This window comes from Podarcis raffonei, chromosome 14 (assembly GCF_027172205.1).
Source record: "Podarcis raffonei isolate rPodRaf1 chromosome 14, rPodRaf1.pri, whole genome shotgun sequence".
NCBI classification, from domain to species: Eukaryota; Metazoa; Chordata; class Lepidosauria; order Squamata; family Lacertidae; genus Podarcis; species Podarcis raffonei.
The window spans coordinates 32,572,646-32,594,718 of record NC_070615.1 but is presented as its reverse complement, the minus strand read 5'-3'; the positions used below and the strand labels follow the sequence as shown (position 1 = coordinate 32,594,718).

The window sequence follows — 22,073 nt, the reverse complement described above, 5'->3', positions numbered from 1 at the left end:
TGTCAGGGGTCCTTTACCTTTACCTTTAAACCATACTGTAATTTCAGATCTTAATCATATATGACAGCCTTCAATCACTAAGCAATCAATCCTAAAAACAGAGGTAATTAAACATCATTTTGTCACTACGTATAGCTTTCTGCAACCTAATTGTGTTGCTGTTGCATGATCAGCATTGGTATAGCAAGAGATTGATTACATTAAATTGGAATGAACATTAAGAATTCATTAAGTGGTACTTGGAGGAAGGGAAAACCTATAATTTTTATTTATTACCAATGTTACTTTTGAGACATTTAAGCTGAAATCATTTGCATGTTCAGTGACAAAAAGAAGGAGAAGCTTAGCTTCCAGGGGATATGAAGACTTATTTTTGTAAAAGGGAGTTTTGATATATATATATATATATATATATATATATATATATATATATATATGAATGAAATAAATGCAATTTGAAGTAGCTGTTTGCAACACAGAAATGTAAAAACAAATGTAATTTAGAAGCACATTTGATAGTTATTGTAGTAAAGGAAGTTACTGCAGGTATTTTGCACTAAGCAAAAATCAAAGTAAGTTTGGGAATTCTTCCTAGTGATGTAAGACAAGTCACCCATACTCACCTTGAGAATCATGTCAGGTTTTCCAACACTTCTGTTGAACACTCAAAACCAATAGCGGATGTTTTCCATAACAGCCTCTCCTATTCACAACCTGCGCCTTTATCTTGGCAAAGAAGAAGTGATTATATGAGTATATGAGGAGAAAATGAACATAAAATTTCATATATTAGTGAAAATAACACAGAGAAATGCATATTAGAGGAATTGCATACAGTTAGGAAAAATTGTATACAAAAAGTCTATATGAAGAGAAATGAGCACTATTACACTCACGAATGTACACAATGCCTTTAAACATTTGAAGATATTAATACTGAAACTATTGAAGATATTAATATTGTGCAGTTTGAAGCAATGGGGTGAATAAAAACTGACTCCTCTTAGGGAAGAAAATTGTCAAGACCAAAATATTTGGTTCCAAAACTTTACTAACAGAACTTTCTTCAGATTGACACAAAAACCAAGTAATGATACATTTAGATAGTTGCCTGATGTTAAATGCTTGTCCAAGCATACAAATATGGAACAACTCCAAACTGACCTAAAATCAAAGGTCTTTCTCTCTGCACAGACTCCATTTCAGCCTGGCCCTGATTTCTCTTCAGGAGAGCAGTCAATAGCACACCTTTGTCTTTGGTGGCTTTCAGAGAGCAAAGATTCACACAAAATGGCGATTTTCAACTTTATACATGTGATCTAAGGTTAAAGCAGCATGTGAGAGAGCAGAGATACACCACCAGTTAATTAACAACCTGGTGGCACTTTGAGAACTCCTCGTTTAGCTCAATATAATTTTCCAATATAAACCCTTTAGCAATACACATTCAGAGTTATTTTACATTTCAATGTACAATTAAACAATTATACTTAACAGAAACTTCCTCCTCCTTAATATCAGCATCGCCCTTGTAGAACTCAACAGGGAAGATGATGGGGACAAAGCAAGAATTAGTTGGCTCTGCCTGCCATGAGCTCTGGTTCCACTTACTTTTGGGTATCCCTGCCTTCTAGCCCAGCAGCCCCCATGGCTACCAACCACAACTGGTTATCATTTTTTGGTACCCTTGATTTGACAGATGAATGGATTGATTGATGATTTGAAGCATCTCAAGGAATGTCCAGCATGTGAGCGATTCTATTCTGTGTAAGAATTTTCTGCCTCATCATGGCTCATGTGAAGCTTCCTTTTCCTTGCCAGTGAAGGCCTGAACAAAAATGGAAAGCCATGATTCAACTTTGATGGGCTCCGCAGAGTATTTTCATATTTCTTCAAGGAGAGCACCTAGACCACAGCTCAATTTTCTCTCTACGGTTGTTTTCACTCTGCCCCTTTCCATTGTTTGCTGAGGAGAATAAAATCTAGATGTGTGGGGGAGAGAAAATATGTGATTCAGAATTTATTAGTTCCCTACAGAGTCCTGAAATATTGACTGGCTCCGAGATCGATTACCACCCAGCTCTGGCTCGGTTAGCTGCTTTAAATGGAATAAACCAAATCTCTGTGGTGAAGAGAAGGGAAGAAATAGAAAAACCTGACAGCAGAGACGTTGCTTGGACAAGAACAGCATGAAATAGAGACAGTAATACTGTGTGTGTGTGTGTGTGTGTGAGAGAGAGAGAGAGAGAGAGAGAGAGAGAGAGAGAGAGAGAGAGGGAGGATGTGGTTATGGGCACATGTGGATTTACACATCACATGCAGGGTGAAAAGTATTAAGGAGAAAACATTCAGAAAAACAGAGCCTAAGAACAAGCAAACAAGAGATCTGGCAGAAATGGTCAACTTGCTGGAAAAGATGTCAAAAGCTCATTTCTCAGAGATAAGCCAGCTTTGCGATATGAGGTGTTGGAACACACGCAAACACATGCTGAAGGCCCCAGGTGCAGTCCAGGTAGAGGACTGAGAAAGATTCCTTTTCTGGAATCATTAGATGTAGAAACGTGTGTGCTTTTTGATGTCTATTTTGTTGTTTCTTCAGCTTGTAAACCACCTTGTGTATAGTAATATAGAAAGGTAGTATACAAATTAAAAGGGAAATGAAATGAAAGGGTCCCACTGGCCTGCCCAGTATTGGGAGATGCTGTGGGGACCAGTGTGGTTTAGCAGAAGGCTGCACCGTCCTCAATGGTGTCAGGAGATGTGCATGACTTCATGTGCGATGTTACACATATGCAATGTGTGCCAGGCCCCCTCAACCTTGGGGGCAACCTGGCACCTCTGAAAGGATCTCACATACAGCTGTATACACCTAGGACTCTTTTAAATTATCAAGAACCCTGATTTGCCCAGGGATCCCAGGGTCAAACACACACACCCCTTTCTCGTTAATGCTGAACATGTCAACCTTGACCAATAGGGACATCAGAATATGTGCTGGGGGAGGTGGCCAACAACAGGCATGATCCCACTTTCTCCCTCATGCAGTTAGGGCTACGTGGAGAAATCTAGCTCTGTTTGCGTTTTTATATGAAACTATATATGGGCAAAACACAGCAAAATTTTGAGAGTCACACTGAATTTTGCAATGAAATTCTCCAAACAGAGAAACAAATCCTACAAAAATGCATATGAGTAAATATAAGATGCAAAAGTCCATTATTTGAGGGGAATTTCTTTAAAATTTGCAGGCAAAATTACATACTAAAAAGTGTCCATTAGGAGATATGTGCACTCAAATGCTGGCTAATTTTTGTGAGGACTTTTCTTAAACACACACAAACTGATACGTTAATGTGGCAAACTGGATTTAAGACTGGGCGGAAATGAGAAACTGAAAAAAACAGAGATTGACAGAAGAATCAGACTTCTCTCTGTTAATCTCTCAGAAATGGAGAAGGGGATATTGAAACCCCTTGTCATTGTACCAAGATTATACTGCATTTGTGTTTTATCAAAACACAAGTGCATATTCAAAGAACCGTATGAAAAGAATACAAATGTGTTTTTATTTATTTACTTACTTACAATGTATATGTGTGATTTAGTAGCTTGGGGGATACAAATAGTATGCACCAACCCTGGAATTCATTTTCATGAGTTTCCTAGTTAAATTAAAATGCAGGCAAAATGCAGGGCAGAGTGAAACTGAGGGATTATAAAGTGACTGGATGGGGAAATCCTCTCCTCCCTAAATTGTTGTGCTCACTTCAGCAGTAAAAGCCAGGAGTTGGGAAATCTTGTGAAAGCCAATTGATCTCCCCTCCTCTTCGTTATCTTGTAAACTATGGGAGAGTGGGAAGACCCTTGAATCCCAGAGGAAAATGGAACGGGCAGATTCTAATTGGGATGTAAATGTTGTTTGCCTTATCTATGGAGACCGGGTTCTGACTGTTAATTGGCATGCTGTGAGATCATTTGGAAACGGTTGATATAACTCCGTGGTCCATTGAACAGGAAGCATGGCTGTTTTCACAGTTTGATCATCAATGCATCACTGCACACAGTTCCTTTCCAAGATCCCCCCCCCACCCCCACCCCTCACTTGCTTATAATGGAACAGTTTTACTTGTCACATACAAGTAAATGTTAATTCTGGGGGAGTGGAATCCTTTGTTGCAAACTATTCAATAATCCAGTGAAGTTAGAGCATTCATATTTTAAGTAGTGCCAAAATCTGTCCTCCAAATTCTTGCAAGTCCCCACCCACCCCTTTTCCTCGCTTTGAAGGAGATTTCCATTTTCCTGCCTCGTTTTCAGGGCACTTGAGAATTTATTAAGACTTCCTGGGGATGTGGAGTTTTGAATGTATCTCATTGTTGTGAGTGGCTGAGAGTGGCATATGTGGTCCCCCCCCCCCAAATAACATTTTCCCAGCATTCTGCAGCCTCCCCAGCTGACCATGCTCCTGATCGTACCCTTGGAAGGAGTTCCCCCGTGATGGGTTTTAATGCGGACATGGGCACCTGGGGAGACTGCCGAGTGCAGACCACTGGTGAGATGAGTGGTAGGCTGAAAGAAGTGGCACTCACAAGCAATCCTTGCTTCACTTAGAAGTAATGTATAAATGCATTATTAAAATAAAATAAAAAACACTGAAGAGACTTTCACCAATATTTTCTCTCCCCTTTGATCACTTTTGAAAGAAATTCCTAATCTCATTAATTTATAGAGAATGGTTAACAAAAGATGAGAGAAAAATTTAGTGTACTGCTAATTTTAGGCACGCTTGTATCAGGGTTCTATACATATCTCTGAACGGACTTCAAGGCTCTGTTTTGTAGCTTCCTTCTTCCCTAAGCCATAGGAAGTTACAAAGGGAAGCAACTTGTTCTTGTACTGGAGACTGGTGGCCTTTTTCTATGTCTAATATATGCACAGGCATCAACTCATAGGGGCCCAGATCTCTTTGCTCCCCTACCAGTAAAATATTTGACGGAGCCAGGAGGGGGGCAAAGTTGATGGGCATTGCTGCTCCCCCCCCAACACATTTGGACTTCGTTTCCCAAGATGCTTTCTAAATAGACTTGTAAAAGGGTTGCTTAATGGGATTGGGCAAAAACCTCTGACATAATTTATTACAGTCTTTATGACTGGAGAGAGAGAGGGAGAGAGAGAGGGAGAGAGAGAGAGAGAGAGAGAGAGAGAGAGAATGCAAACTGCTTCTCCATGGGGCAGATTCAATGAGCTCTACTAGGATGAGAGAGGAAGCAGCTTCTGGTTGCTTATCATTTAAAAAAATTAAACTAGGAGTGCCTAATTCAGATGACTTGGTGTCAGGGCTGGTTCATATGCAGGTCAGCACACAAAAAGAGCCAGTGTGGTGTAGTGGTTAAGAGCAGTAGTTTCATAATCTGGGGAACCGGGTTCGCGTCTCCGCTCCTCCACATGCAGCTGCTGGGTGACTTTGGGCCAGTCACACTTCTTTGAAGTCTCTCAGCCCCACTCACCTCACAGAGTGTTTGTTGTGGGGGAGGAAGGGAAAGGAGAATGTTAGCCGCTTTGAGACTCCTTCGGGTAGTGATAAAGCAGGATATCAAATCCAAACTCTTCTTCTTCCTCTTCTTCTTCTGGGGTTCTCTTGGTGGTTCCCTAGCTGGGGCCTCCCACCATTCCTCATCATCCAGCCAGTCCCTGACGCCTGGAGGGAAAAAGCTCCCCATCTGTTCCAGGAAGGCATCATCTATGTCCTCTGTTTGGCTTGGGGATCTATAGTAAACTCCCACAATGAGGTCACTGTTATTCTTAAGGGAGAGAAGAATAACAGTGACCTCATTGTGGGAGTTTACTATAGATCCCCAAGCCACACGGTGGACATAGATGATGCCTTCCTGGAACAGATGGCCAAGCATGCAAAAGGAAGGGAGATAGTAGTAATGGGGGACTTCAATTACCCAGATATTTGTTGGATGTCAAACTCAGCCAAGAGCATAAGGTCAAACAGATTCCTCACTGGCCTTGCAGACAACTTCATTGTCCAGAAAGTGGGAGAAGCAACAAGAGGAACAGCCATTTTAGATCTGGTCCTAAGCAATGTTGATGACCTGGTTAGTGGGGTAGAAGTGGAAGGATCATTAGGCGCGAGTGATCATGCTCTTCTGAAGTTTACTATACAGCGGAAAGGAGCAGCCAAGCACACTAGGACTCAATTTCTTGACTTTAAGAAAGCCGACTTCATAAAACTTAGGGAAGTGCTGGGTGAGATCCCATGGACAGTAATACTAAAAGGAAAGGGAGTTCATGATGGCTGGGAGTTTGTTAAGAGGGAGATAGTAAAAGCACAACTTCAGGCAATACCAATGAGACGGAAACATGGAAGGTGCCTAAAGAAGCCAGGGTGGCTATCTAAAGAACTTTTAACTGAGTTAAGATTAAAAAAGGATGTGTACAAAAAATAGAAAAGGGGGGAACCACCAAAGAGGAATTCAAACAAATAGCCAGCACATGTAGACACAAAGTCAGAAAAGCTAAAGCACAGAATGAACTCAGGCTTGCTAGAGAGGTTAAAAGCAACAAAAAAGGCTTTTATGGGTATGTTCGTAGCAAAAGGAAGAACAAAGAAACAGTGGGGTCACTCAGAGGAGAAGATGGTGAAATGCAAACAGGGGACACAGAAAGGGCTGAACTCCTCAATGCCTTCTTTGCCTCAGTCTTCTCCGATAAAGAAAACAATGCCCGACCTGAAGAATTTGGAGCAAATGATTCAGCAGAGGAAACACAGCCCAGAATAACTAAGGAGATAGTACAAGAATACTTGGCTTGTCTAGATGTATTCAAGTCTCCAGGGCCAGATGAACTGCATCCAAGAGTATTAAAAGAACTGGCAGATGTGATCTCAGAACCACTGGCAGTCATCTTTGAGAATTCCTGGAAAACAGGCGAAGTCCCGGCAGACTGGAGGAGGGCAAATGTTGTCCCTATTTTCAAAAAGGGGAAAAGAGAGGACCCAAATAATTACCGCCCAGTCAGTCTGACATCAATACCAGGGAAGATTCTGGAGCAGATCATTAAGCAAACAGTCTGTGAGCACCTAGAAAGGAATGCTGTGATCACCAATAGTCAGCATGGATTTCTGAAAAATAAGTCATGTCAGACTAACCTGATCTCGTTTTTTGACAGAATTACAAGCCTGGTAGATGAAGGGAACGCAGTGGATGTAGCTTACCTTGATTTCAGCAAGGCATTTGACAAGGTGCCCCATGATATTCTTGTAAAGAAGCTGGTAAAATGCGGTCTTGACTATGCTACCACTCAGTGGATTTGTAACTGGCTGACTGACCGAACCCAAAGGGTGCTCATCAATGGTTCCTCTTCATCCTGGAGAAGAGTGACTAGTGGGGTGCCACAGGGTTCTGTCTTGGGCCCGGTCTTATTCAACATCTTTATCAACGACTTGGATGATGGACTCAAGGGCATCCTGATCAAATTTGCAGATGACACCAAACTGGGAGGGGTGGCTAACACCCCAGAGGACAGGATCACACTTCAAAACGACCTTGACAGATTAGAGAACTGGGCCAAAACAAACAAGATGAATTTTAACAGGGAGAAATGTAAAGTATTGCACTTGGGCAAAAAAAATGAGAGGCACAAATACAAGATGGGTGACACCTGGCTTGAGAGCACTACATGTGAAAAGGATCTAGGAGTCTTGGTTGACCACAAACTTGACATGAGCCAACAGTGTGACGCGGCAGCTAAAAAAGCCAATGCAATTCTGGGCTGCATCAATAGGAGTATAGCATCTAGATCAAGGGAAGTAATAGTGCCACTATATTCTGCTCTGGTCAGACCTCACCTGGAGTACTGTGTCCAGTTCTGGGCACCACAGTTCAAGAAGGACACTGACAAACTGGAACGTGTCCGGAGGAGGGCAACCAAAATGGTCAAAGGCCTGGAAACGATGCCTTATGAGGAACGGCTAAGGGAGCTGGGCATGTTTAGCCTGGAGAAGAGGAGGTTAAGGGGTGATATGATAGCCATGTTCAAATATATAAAAGGATGTCACATAGAGGAGGGAGAAAGGTTGTTTTCTGCTGCTCCAGAGAAGCGGACACGGAGCAATGGTTCCAAACTACAAGAAAGAAGATTCCACCTAAACATTAGGAAGAACTTCCTGACAGTAAGAGCTGTTTGACAGTGGAATTTGCTGCCAAGGAGTGTGGTGGAGTCTCCTTCTTTGGAGGTCTTTAAGCAGAGGCTTGACAACCATATGTCAGGAGTGCTCTGATGGTGTTTCCTGCTTGGCAGGGGGTTGGACTCGATGGCCCTTGTGGTCTCTTCCAACTCTACGATTCTATGATTCTATGTTGTTGTTGTTGTTGTTATTGTTGTTGTTGTTGTTAATCTGCCCTTTACCCCAAGTTTACAACAACTGAAACTCAATATTTAAAAGCAATTTAAAGCAACTTACTGTCACAGAAATAAGATGGGTCCTAACAAATATGCCCAAGTAGGCAAATACATAATTTTGCAGCCAGCCTTCATTGATTTTGGGTGCAAGTGGTGCTCAACCAGATGCCTAGAAACTTGGGCTTGAGGAGAGTTGGGATCGAGTCCCTTTTTTTAGTTTTAAGAATGCAGAGTAGCCCTGGACCAGTCTCTTGTTTTTGAGTCAACATCACAGAACTGTTTTGGAGATAAAAAGTAGAGGCTGCAGTGCTAACCTTTTTCAATAACTACGTATGTTTAATTTTTTATTATGTTTTTATATATGTTGGAAGCTGCCCAGAGTGGGTGGGGTATACTACTACTAATAGTAACAAGGCTACAAGCAAGTTGCAACCAACAGTGCAATGTAATTGGAGGTATTCACAGATGATCACAAGTGAATTGGAACTCCTGTCTAAGAAATTGCATTGCGCCATCTGATCAAGGTTCACCCTGTTGTACAATCTCTTTTAAAAGTGTTGAGCCAGATGCCATTTGGCACTTCCAAAGTAAATCAGGGGCCACATACAAGTAATAAAATATCTGGCAGATAAAATGTCAACATGTGAAGCTAGTAATTTTATTTCCCTACTAGGAAAGGCTTGCCCTATGTGATTTGTGCCAGTCACACAGATGTTAACGTCACAAGGAGTCATTCACTTAGTTCCTGTTCCTATACTTCTTGCTGCAACTCCTTCCTCTTAGAAGTGGACCTCTTCATCAGGGAAGATATAGAAAATACCTCACATTCCTTCCTTCTTACTGCTTAGCAACTGTGATGAAGTGGCTAAGCAGCAGTAGCATCTCCCAATCTGCCTATTCAGCCATAGAACACTGCCTCAGCCTTTTGCTTTCTGACTTTCTTTATCAATGACCAATTGATTTACTTAAATAAAAAAAAGAATGCTAAATTTCTGGACCCTTTTCTTGCATGGTGTGGTGTGGGAATGACAATGAAGATGAACTAGAAATTCTTCAGAGCTCTATCCTCAGATGGAACTTAATTCCCCTTAAGTTCACCTGGCAATTATAGGAAACAGTCAACTTCATTCATTGGGCACTCCCAATCAGTGCATGGCATGATCAATCACCCACACCCCTGCCCTCTGTTGATTCTCCACATGTGGTAACCAAAGGTAAACTGCAACTGTACTTGAAGGCTTCATTAATAATAATAATTCTATTATTTATACCCTGCCCATCTGGCTGGGTTTCCCCAGCCACTCTGGGTGGCTTACAGCATATTCAAATAATAAGCAGTTGTGTAATTCTTTATCTCCTTGACATCTGAAGGGAGGGCGTTCCACAGGGAGGGCACCACTGCCGAGAAGGCCCTCTGCCTGGTTCCCTGTAACTTTGCTTCTCGCAGTGAGGGAACCAGCAGAAGACCCTTGGAGGAGGACCTCAGTCATTCACAGTCATGGTTTAACAGTCATGGTTTCCTCCTCTCTCTCCATGAATCTATCTAATCCCCTTTTAAAAAAAAGAACTGTGAATTACACACTTCGATTAAGACCACATAATACACACCTGCCTAGGAGTAAGCTCCTCTGAACTCAGCTAGACTTAACTTCTTTACAGGCATAGCAAGTCTATCTATGAGGATGAAACTCAGGGAAAACTCTGAGGCTGGACTCGCATGCACACTTACAATAGGAGTAAATCTCGTTGAGACCTTTCTGAGCAGGCATGCTCTGGATTTGTATGTAAATTCATATTTCATTATGCCTCTTCTGATGTGCACCAGCTCATTCAGCTAATGTACAAGCTGGTTTTAGAAACTGCCATTAACAATTACACTGTTTGAAGCTCTCTGTAGCTGTTTGTGAAACTCATAAGCCAAACTAATTGTTACTAATTATTTGGGGTGTTGTGTGTATGTGGTTCGCCCCCCCTCTAAATTTGTTACTGTCTGTAATTCTAATCTGATTAGAGTGTCTTTGTGTTTTAGGGTGGTTATGCTGCGTACCGGTATGCCCAGCCTACCACAGCAACCGCAGCTGCCTACAGTGACAGGTAAAAAGTAATTTACTGCTGAATACATACCTCAGTTGGAAATTGTGCTACTTAGACACCTTGTGCTCTGCTTAGGTTTCATGTTTTATTGCTCTGTGCATAGCTGTAGTCTATAAGGCTACATAGTTATAATCCATGAAGGGCCATTACTAGAAAGGTTAGTTGCCCACCTTATAAGATATTGGATAACTGCGTAGTCACATCTAAACCAAATTTACCATGAACTTCGCAAGGAATGGAGAGACTGCACATGGCTCTCCAAAGTCTGGCATCATCCTGACATTTAGCTTTATGTTCCTTTACTTCTTGAAGGATAAATCCATGTTTAACCCTAATTAAAGCCAATGGAAACAAAAGATATACAGAGCTTATTGTTATTGGTGGGAAATGATCAGCAGCAGAAACGAAACAGTGCTTTCTTACACACACACACCCCAATTTTGGAAGCAAGTCCCTGTTGATCTGGGACTTAATTACTGGGCAAACATGCATAGAATAGGATGGTAATAGCACAATTCTGTTTCTGTTTATTTAGAAGTAAGTTCCATTGAGTTTGACAGTGCTGACAATCTCACAAGTGCAGTCGGACTTACTTCTGAGAAGTAACCTCAGTGGGACTTACTTCTGAGTAAACATTGCCCGTCACACTGGTCCCATCATTTCATTGCCCATCCCACTGAGCTCAATGTGTAAGTGAAGCCCAGCCTTCACTCTCTCCCATTGCAGTCAGTGGAACTTATATACGGATGCTTATTCATAGTTTGATTGTGTCCAACATCCCTGGGGGAGCAAAGAGATCCAACTCAAATAAAATCTGATCACACAGAATGGCGGACAGAATAGAAATACCTTAACTTTGACAACATCAGCTTTCCACTGAAAGAGAAAACAGTTCGAACTTTAAAAATCAAATAGATATTCAAAGAAGCAGAGGAAAGGAATAAAATATCGGGATGATTTGCAAAAGGTCTTAGAACTCTCATTTTCATTTACAGAAAATGTTCAGGCTTTGTGAGCTGTTAGGGAAAATGGCACCTCTGGAAACCTAACTGGGGAGAGTTTGTCAAGGAAGCAACTGTTAATGAATTTTATATTTCCATTCCTTTTAAGGTGGGGAGTGGCATTAAATTAAAAACATAACGGTGGAACAAATGGTACATATGCATACATATAGAGTATATATCATATAACTTTAAAGTGCTGTTCATGGATTCAGTTCCCTAAATATCTATATGGAACAATGAATGAATGTTGAAATGTTCTGCATGCTCAGTTGCTTTCTCAAAGTGCTGCTTATTCTGGTAATGAAGAAACACATACACATGTTTGGTGAATAAAATCAATTTGCATGAGCTGGCTGAGGCATGCTGTGTCTGACAGGTAAGAAAGTTAACCTTTTTTTCCCCCACTCTGATTTACGGATTAGTCTTATCACTCCAGTTCTGCTATTTGTGCCTGGTATGCAACTGGAGTTCCGAGTTTTTTTTGCTTTTCGTTCCTTACTTGGAATATCCGATCGTACGGAGTGCAACTCAGTCAATCCTCATTTCATTTCCACAAAGGTGTGTCATTAGCATGTGGCGGCTAAAAGTATTTTCTCTGTGAGCTTGCAGCGCTGAAAAGGCTACTGGATCTTTGAGGGCAAAAGCTATAAATGGTAGCTCAACGTTATCTAGAGCCAAACAGGAAAAAGAATAGAAAAGGGAAATCCCCGTTAACCTTCAATTTGTCACTTGACTCTCTGAAAATATTGATTCTGGGGTTTGAATACATTTTTTTCCTACGGAGGAGCATTGTAGGGTTTGCATGGTGTCAGTATTCATAAAGGAATTGAACACCCTGAACATGCACAGAGTGGCTTCTGCAAATGTGCATTATAACCTGCCCCACCCTTAGGAACCTGCTATTGCAAAGAGAGCACCACTGGTGTCCTGAACAAATCAAGTCAAGCAAGGCCATCTGTGCTTCCTCTAGGAATGGGGTGGGGAACCTTATTTTCCCCCAGCCCAAGGGTCACCTTCCCTCTTGGACAATCTGCCGGGGGCTACATGTCTATGGTGACACCAGAGGCAAAAGTGGGTGGAGTAATGAATGTACATTTTACCTTTCTGTAGTAGCCTTGTTTCTACACATACTCATGTACTCATTTCTATCCTACATCCAGGCAGCAAGAGGCTTTGTCAGAGTTCATTGACACATTCTAGCCAGGCAGGCAAAAACACTTAATTAGGGTGTGAAGCAGGTCTGGTGAGGGGCATGGCCTGGGGAGACCCCAAAGACAAGATAGAGAGGCTTCCAGGGCTGCATTTGGCCCCTGGGCCTGACTTTTCCAAGCACTACTTTCAGATTGTCAATTTGCTTTTCAATCAGGCATCTAGCATAGAGACTAGCATAGAGACTACTCTTCAGGAGAAGCATGAAAAGAAGATATTTCTGAAGGATTCCTGGAAAAGGCTTTTGATCAATTGGAATGGCATAGTTTGATTTGAAACATGCTTGGGATTGGAGAGGTGTGACAGCATCCGTTTCACAAGAGACAGAGAATATGACCAGGAATAGTAAGAATTTCCATTCAGTTCACATTTAAAGGCAAGCCCACCTAATTTACACCTTTCTGAAACAAAACACAGACCAAAACATAGCTATCCTTTGATGTTTGTAATACAGTTCTCCACCCAAATTGTGTGTGCAAAAATGCACAGACTGGGGGACACCTCCATGGCATTTGCATTCAGGGTATGGTAGTGTGGGACAGAATTGTTAGCCCTTGTTTGGTCAAGTGTCTGCATTTATTAGAATGCAGTGACTTTACAATTCAGCTCTCCATTTTACATGAGTCAGCCTAATGCAGGAGCATTCCCACAGCCTTCCAGTTCCTTCCATATATTCCATTCCAAAGTGTTTTGAATGGCTTAGGTCTGGAGGAAAACTTCAGAGGCACTGAGCTTTGCCTGAAGCAAAATATCAAGCAGAATTTATATGAAAGGAAGGAAGCAGGCAAGCAAGCTTAGTTTCACAAGAGGCAGTGATGGCCACCAACTTGGATGGCTTTAAAGGAGGATTGAACAAATTCATGGAGGATAAGGCTGTCAGTTGCTATGTTCTGCCTCCATGGTCAGAGGCAGTAATGCTTCTGAATGCCAGTTGCTAGAAAACATAGGAGGGGGAGAGTGCTGTTGTGCTCGGGTGCTGCTTGTGGGTTTCCCAATGGGGCATCTGATTGGGCACTGTGAGGACATGATGTTGGACTAGACGGGTCATTGGCCTGATTAAGCAGGGTCTTCTTATGCTTAAGCTTTCCCATTCAGCTTCATCCATAAATTATTCTCTTTTTTTGAGTACATTTGAGTGCAAGGCCCCCAATGCCTCCATACGTTGTACTAGCAACAGTAGAATTTCCTGAGCAGCGTATTCAGCATTTTAAAGCAACCTTCAACTATTTTTGCTTTGCAAAAGTAGATTTATTGTTCTCTTTGGAAGCTGACCATCCAAATCATCAACCTTTTTTCAGGCCTCTGGGCACATGTGAATCTTTAAGCGAGTGCCATGAATGCAACCCCCTCTAGTCACTTCTTTCTCTTCTCCAGCCCCCACCCCGAGAGAGGGTGAGAGATTGCCACTTTCCCAAAGGATCTGGGGAAAAGTGAAATCCAGTAGAATTAACCTGAGCCTTAAAAAGCACATAGAACTGAAAGAGGAAATGGGAAAGAGTGCCACTCTTCCAACTTCCTCCTTCAGCTTTATGTACTTTTCAAGGGAGTAAAAGATCAATTTCACAGTCATAACCAAGGGACAGCAAGAGGGAAGATAATCCATAGACTTTGTGGGCAGAAGGGGAAGACCTCAAGGACATGATTGTGCACATGACTGCCACAACCATGACCATGGCTCCAAAGAATCACTTGAGACTTAATTTTAGCTAGTTTTGTCAAAATTCTTTTGACTTGCCTGCATTGCAGGGGGTTGGAGAAGATGACCCTCAGGATCCCAATTCTATGATTCCATGATTCCCTTGGAATTCCCCTGATGTTTTGTCTGAGGAGAAACTCTCAAGTTTAGAATTAGATTTAGGTGAAGACACTTAGCTAAATCAATTTTCATTGGCGTGGTGGGAATCAGGGGAAGTGGAAAGCTCAGGGTTGGGATGGAGGAGAAATTCAAGTCAGGTAGCACTTAAAGAGAAGTCTATCTAATCCACATTTCCTTTGAAACAACATAAAAGCCAAATCTTTCAAGGCAGTCCCCTAGCCAAAATATGTGTGATATGTGTAAAATGTGCATGAAAATAACTATACTAGTGAATATAATATACAGAGATTAATATAACATACAGAAATGTGCATATCAGAAAATAATCTCACTAAAGTGCTGGCAAATGTTCATGATTCACAATCCAATGTGAAAATGTGCAGAACTGAACTTCTCAGAGCAAATTCAGCCACCCCCCCCCCCACTTTGAACAAGCATAAACTGCCTTAGAACCCCCCAAATTGGCTCATCTCCTGGTCTAGTGACCCACTTCCTTTCCTCCCCTCCCTTCCTGATAATCCTTCCACCTGAGTGTCATTTGAGGGGCAGCTCTGACAAAGAGATGAGAAGTGTCTTAACAGTAACTTCTGGTCAGTGTGTACAAATATTCCCATCACAACAGTCTAGCTCATTTATGAGAATCTGGCTAACTACACAATGAAATTTTCTCAAACCAAGCAGAATCAGGAAACAGTGCAATAGTTACACTCCCCTCCCAAATTATTATTTATGACAAAGTATCTCCAGCATGCTAAATTTTCAAATACCCTCTTTATGTATAATTAGGATCGCAAAACATCAGTCTTTTGCATAATCCTAGGTATTTTAAGTGGATTTAGTTCGTTTTGAGTATTATGTAGCTTATTGGTTTTAAATGTGTGTGTCCCCAGCTGAATAAAGATTTGGGGGGGTTAGTTGCAAATCTATAAAATTTTAATTGCTTTTCTCTCTGGGGGACATTATAAAACTACTTTTAATAAGTAACCTATGCAAATATGACTTTGAGGATATGAAACTTTATGCAAACATGGATACCTCAAACTATGTTTTAGTTGCAAACTGGTTGATTCGATTTATTAACTTCCTAATGTTTTTTTTTCCCCACTAAAAGAAAGATGGATTTTGCATCTGAATAAATTAGTTTATTCATTCCCTGTGGATAGCGGTCCTTTTTAAATTGTAAGATGGGGGGGGGAGAAATGAAAAATCATGAGTCAATTACTAATTCTGCATTTAAGCAAAATTCTAGTTTAAAAGAGTTTGTATCTTTTATTGCCAATTCTAACCCTCAGTTGGCATCATTTTCTAGAATTATTATTTATCTGGTCACAAGAGTGAATTATTTCCCCTTTGGTCAGCTCTTACGATTTTGTAATTGTTTTCGATTAGAACAACTAGGGAAATACACACACATTTACAAATGTACACAAACTAGAAAAACAACAACGTAAGATAGAAATATTTTGTTTTAAAGAAATCCACAAGTAAATTATAACTTACTGTTGTATAAGGTTGTAAACTTATTTTTTTTTAATGAAATGGATAGAGGAATTGAGACTGGTTGCATAGTTACTGGTTATGTTAAATAATACTGATATCAGGGAGTCCACGGTTATGAAACCACAGAATAATGGTTGTTCCCAATAGTTCCCTTGTTCATCAAGATCAGAAATGTTGTATAACATTGCATAGGACAAGAATAAAGACATGTCAAATAGATAACAAACTGTGAATGAAATGTAAATAGTTTTTTTAATAAAAGGAGACATGCTGATACGTAACAACCCTGCAAAAAATGAAGTAAGCATTGCAGTTGATCCTTCACTGACATGGACAAAGCTTTTCTGCATATATGAAAAAATATTAAGCTTAGTATGAAGAAACCAAGTTTGCAAGTTACACTGTTTTCCCTCCCACAAAATGACCCCCCACCCAAGAATAGATTGAGCAAATTGCGGGTATGGAGCAAAACAGTGTGCAAATGAAACTCATCCTTTTTAATGCAAACCACAGTCACATTTCACTTTGATACAGTGTCGTATATTTGTGCATTTGATATTTGCAACCAAACCAATAAATGTTTGTATTGTAGGAGAGACTAGGGGCTGACTAACTTGCTACCTACTTGATGATACATATGAAATCAATTGTCATTGTGCCTGTCATCAAGTATTTCCAGCTTCGCCAGCTAGTAATACAGCTAGGAAACCTACAGGCCTTCCCTATTCTCACAAGAAGACTGCTGTCACACACTATTGGAGTGTCAAGGCACACTCCAATCTCCAATTACACCAGCTTCTAGGGGTCTTCACACATTACACTCAATCTGTGTACACAATAGTTCTGTGGTATATTCAATACAATATTTCGCATGCAACGTTCAACAAATGCAGAGTCTTTGTGTACGATAGCTGAGCTGTATACAGTCTTTCACAGAAACACTTGTGTATCTGTATAGATGGCTTGTACTTGTGTTCAGTTTAATGTGCAAAGAAGCCTCCTTTGGACAATAAGTGAGTGATGGCAGCTTCCTGCAATGGGAGGGTAAATAGTGGGTGGGGCAGGCAGATGGAGGTTTAATTCCACTTGATTCCTTTCCAAGAGGTGAGTGTGTGAACTGGCCACCAAGTGTCCTGGGGAATCAGGTCAAAAGCTCTAATGTCGTTCTTCATGGTGTAGAACCTATCTCAGCATGGCAGTGGGGCATATCGTCATTTTGTCATTGCATGATCACTTGATGTGTTGCTAGAATGTATGTAACGCTGTTAACCAGATTCCAACAGATCCATCACATCGGCTCAGAGAATGGCTTGCTTGAAATGAGCCCCAAAGGCAGAACTTCACATTGACTGGCTATCTCCCCCTCCACCACCCACCTTGTCCCTATTTGTGTATTATGATTCAATTTGTGGCATCTCAGGTTGAAATACTGAAATACTGACAATGTTCCTTTCTTGCATTTGAACACAAAGGTCAATATGTGTGAGATTGGGGGATGCAGGCAGTGATATAAGTGTGTGATATCTCATGAATAAGTCCTTAACCTGGAAGGAGATGGGTCTTTCTACATTAACTGCATGCTAATTTTGTAAAATTCTGGTGGGGGTGGGTGGGTGCCCGCAAGTGTATGCAAGTAGCTATTTAAAAGTTCCTGGTCTTTTTAGGGAACATGAGAGAGGGTGTCCACACATTCCTCATGAAAGATTTTGCCAGTCAAATTTATAATAACAATAGAATTAACGTTGGCCTGTATGGATTTCTATAGGATGTTGTCCTCTTTATCCCAGTGTTGCAATACCGATTCTATACTTTATTTATCACATTTATAGCATGCCTTTCTTCCATGATGGAGCTCAAGGCAGTGTTCAGATGGTTGACAGGTGATCTCCCATCTAGGAGATCTAAAACTAAAACTTGCTTAGCTTTAACATGGTGGCTGTCTCATGTGTCTGAAAGCTCTGTTCTGGGACGTCATCACATCTCCCATCTACACCCTGACCTTGATTCACGAAAGTCACTGCACTGTAGGCCTCCAGACTCCTCCATAGGACTTTGGCCCAATAAACCCTCCAATCAGCTAACACCGGCTATTGATAAGATGGCCAAAGTATCCCAGTTTAAAAGCCTAGAAGACAATACCCAGTCCCAGTTCAGATTACCATGTGCAATGTGATTCAGATATGGAAATTCTGCTCTTTGGCCAAAGAATACTTGCCAAAGTAGGTAAGCATAAGAGGTGCCCCCTTTTTCAGTTAATGAAAGTGACATAGAAAAATGACATATTAAGGGAAATTGCTTTGCGTCCTGATGACCAAATAAAGAGATGGACACGCAGGCTGGGGTTGAATGGGGCCACTTTTATCCAGTGAGCACAAGAAGATCAGCAGAGGGGGATATCTATGAACTACAACTTTAGGCAAGCAAACACCTTAACACCTTTGCCTGTGGAAAACAGAGGCATAGCTATCCAGCCTACCCCCTTTCCCAGGCCACAACTTGGAAGTGAGAAGGGAAGTGTTGCTGCATCACACAAACACACCAGGACCCCATAGCTCCAAATGGATGATTCAGCTTGGTCTCAAAGGTGGCCCCTTTACCACCCCCTGAGTCTCAGAGTTCAAAGAGTGAACCTCAGGGCCAGCCAATTACCTTAAGAGGTGACTAAAGGGTGCCACCAGGCTAAAAGAATCACTGAGCCAGATTAGCCTACTGAACAACATGGCAGACCATATAGCACCCCTAGTCCCACTATTCAGTGTAAAGTAGGTGAAAAACCAATCCATATTCCAAAATGTGGTTAGGGAAAAATTCCTACTTGGCCCTCTAGCAGTGACCAGCATGCCAGACTGGGGGACAGGGAGGGAGGGTGCCACTGCCGGAGAAGAGACAGGTGGCCACCCTTTAAATAGGGCTCTAAAACATACCCTCCCCTGCCTCACAGCACTTTCAAATATGCCAATAGATGCCCTGCTGGTTGTAGCTTTGTCTCTTACAGGCAACATATGTGCCACACCAGTTGGTACCCCTGCAAACTGGTGGTGGAACAGGCTTTTAAAAATGTGTCCCAAAATGTGTATATTGGGAGAAATCCACACAAAAAAACACTGATGAGGACTTATTTCAGAAATAAAAAGATGACAAACTGATGTTGAAAAGTGGAGAAGTGAACTTCAGACTGGGGGAGGGGGTGAAAAACTGAGAGACATCCCATCTCTGCTTAGAACTTAGTTTCTACAATTTTCAGAATCAAGTGGTAATTTCCCCCTGGATTCTAACTCTTCAGATTGCAGGTGGGTGAACAAGGGACTTTACGTGTTCATTTGTTCCCCTGAGGAAAATAAATCTCCCACCCCATGCATACATGAAAATAAATGAGGGAACTATTTTAGTGTGGAGACTAGGCCAGGTTCAGATTCCTCCTTGGTGATGAAGCTCCCTGAACCAGTTGGTATCTCTCAGCTTAACCTACCTCACAGGGGTGACATGATGGAGGGATGATGTCATGCTATGTTGGGGTCTTTGGAAGAAGTGTGACATAAACATGATAAGTGAACAAACAGACTCAAATATGCCAGAGCTACAAAAGGGGAACCACAAAATGAGTGCAAGTGGGAGCAGGCCAGGTGATATAATTGATGAGACTCACAGTAACTCAAGCACATGTAATATACACACATGTTCCTACAGTCGAAGGGTGGGATGAAAATAATGAATATAGCCTTAAATAAGTAAACAAATGCACTGCATTGCATATATACCATTGCAGCCTTCTCCACTCTGGAACAGCCCCCGCCAGCATGGCCAGTGGTCAGGGACGATAGGACTTGTAGTCCAACAACATCTGGAGAGCAACAGAACCATCCTTAGAGGACAGCGCTCTCCTTCTGTTGCTGAAGTATGCCAAAGCAGAGCAATACATGTCTAGCCCAAGTCCAGTTAGCAAATCCACAACACAGAAATCTTCAGCAGAACGAAATTAAGCAATAACAAAGGGGGCGTTCCTGAGCAGATGCTCAGGGCTTTTCTCTCTCCAGGAGCAACTGCAGCCTCTTAAATCCTCCACACTCTTGGAATGAAGAAGCAGAACTTAGAGACCTCCCACACAGCTGAATGCTCCAGAACCCCACCCGCACTTTAGAAATTAAGCACTCTGTTACCAGCAGCACAGAACACATCCTTCCACACAACGGTGGGTGGAGGATAAGGCTGTCAGTGGTTACCAGCAATGATGGCTATGCTCTATCTCCACAGTCAGAGGCAATAATGCACTGTGAAAGCTAGCCACTGTGAAAACAGGATGCTGGGCCACTGGCCCGATCCAGCAGGCTCTTCACAAACATGGAGTGAGGGTTTCAACTCCCCACCCCCCATTTCATTGCTATGCCATGTTTTCTTCAGCATTTTCCCATGGGCACATTTTCAGGGATTGCATGTCATTTGGTGGGGAGGAATGATAGGAGGAGCAATAGGTGTAACTCTTACAGAAGACCACATTAGGAACACACCAAAATAACTGGTTTCTATGCACACACTTCCATCTAGCCAAGCAACAGCCACTGTCCCTACACCCAAAAGATGCCTTGGAGATGTAGCTGGAGTAAAGGTTATATTTATATACATATAAGCAGTTGGAGGAACTGCCCACCAACACTAAACCAAATAACCGGATTAAAATAAGTATGGGCAAGGTAAATGTTTTCCAACTCTGGTAGGGTAATATCCATCCAGTCATTTGGGCATGTAATACAGCCACACATTGCAGCTTCCCTGCTAAGGATGGGATGAAACAACACTCTCCTTGCTAGGTGAGCCTTAGGTATGAACCTGGGAAATGCACTCTGCCCCCGCTATGTGCATGTCAGGTCCAAAAGGGCAGTCTCCCAAACCCCACCAGGCATAATAACAACAACAACAACAGGCTAATCCCTGAAGGATGTCCTCAACCCAATAATACATCAGTTTATCTTCTATTATTCCCTCCCACTTACTTACCCACCTGTACAGAATGCCATAAATGGCTGGCAAACCCCACTACAACCAACTACAAATTAGTTTGACACACCCTACCCAGGTGTGTCATAAAGAGCAATCCTCAGTGGGCAAGCACATATTACATTACATCCAGGGCATCTTTAACCATGGGTGCAAGGGGCGTGGGGCACCTGGGTGACAAATTCTATCTACCTGTTACAAAATAATAAATAATTTTGATCAAGCTAGAAAAACAAAATACATATATACCTAGGCATTACCGAAATGTATACCTACTGTTTCACTAAAGGACTTTCGACTTTGTGCACTCATTTACCAAAGACGCACCACACCAGTGGCGGCGCTTGTCAGACTCAATGACGGCGCTTGTCATTCTCAATGGTGCCATGCACACGAAATTAACTAAATTTGGGGATCTTTGCACCCCAGCGGTGCATATGCTAAAGACGGCCCTGATTACATTACATGCATCCAATGAAGTCAACTACAGACCACAAACTCTTGAGCTGTCACACATTTGTTAGTTTTAAGGGTGTCACAAGACTTCTTTGTTTACTCTGCAACAGACACAGCTACATCTGATAAATCTCAGTCTCTATTTTGTAAAACCTGCAACACAGGGTACTCGTTTAGGACATATCAGGAAAGGTGCTGGTTCTGTCTCTACATGGCAAATGCAGCACAGCTGCTCATAGAGCTTTGATCTTAGAGTGACTGCGAACGTAGAGATAAATAAAGTAGATAACAGAAAGCTAGCCTCCTTTCCCCAGCCATATACGTAAAACCCAAGTTGCAAATAGCTATGGCACTATTTAATAGCCTTGATATTGAGATGAAGGATTTGGAAAAGAGAGACTAGGAAGGTCTTTTAAAAAAGAAAAGAAAAAGAAAAAGAAATACACTGAAGCAGTTCTCCATCAATTATTGCAGATAATCCTACTAAGCCAGACACTAATGCAACTGGAATTTGCAGTAATAAAGAAATGGAATGTTTCAGGCGACAAAACATAAGTTAATTCAACAGAATTACTCACAGGGAATGTACATCA

The 22,073-nt window shown here is 41.8% G+C and overlaps 1 protein-coding gene across 28 annotated transcripts in view; it reads left to right on the top strand.

Annotated features, from left to right (window-relative positions):
* RBFOX1 (RNA binding fox-1 homolog 1) overlaps positions 1-22,073 on the top strand; it is a 1,472,193-nt gene that overhangs the window by 1,413,674 nt on the left and 36,446 nt on the right. For all 28 annotated transcript variants that reach the window (XM_053365865.1, XM_053365877.1, XM_053365871.1 and 25 more), the window contains one exon: positions 10,439-10,503. In XM_053365865.1, the coding sequence (XP_053221840.1) occupies positions 10,439-10,503 (65 nt within the window). The remainder of the gene's footprint in view (positions 1-10,438; positions 10,504-22,073) is intronic.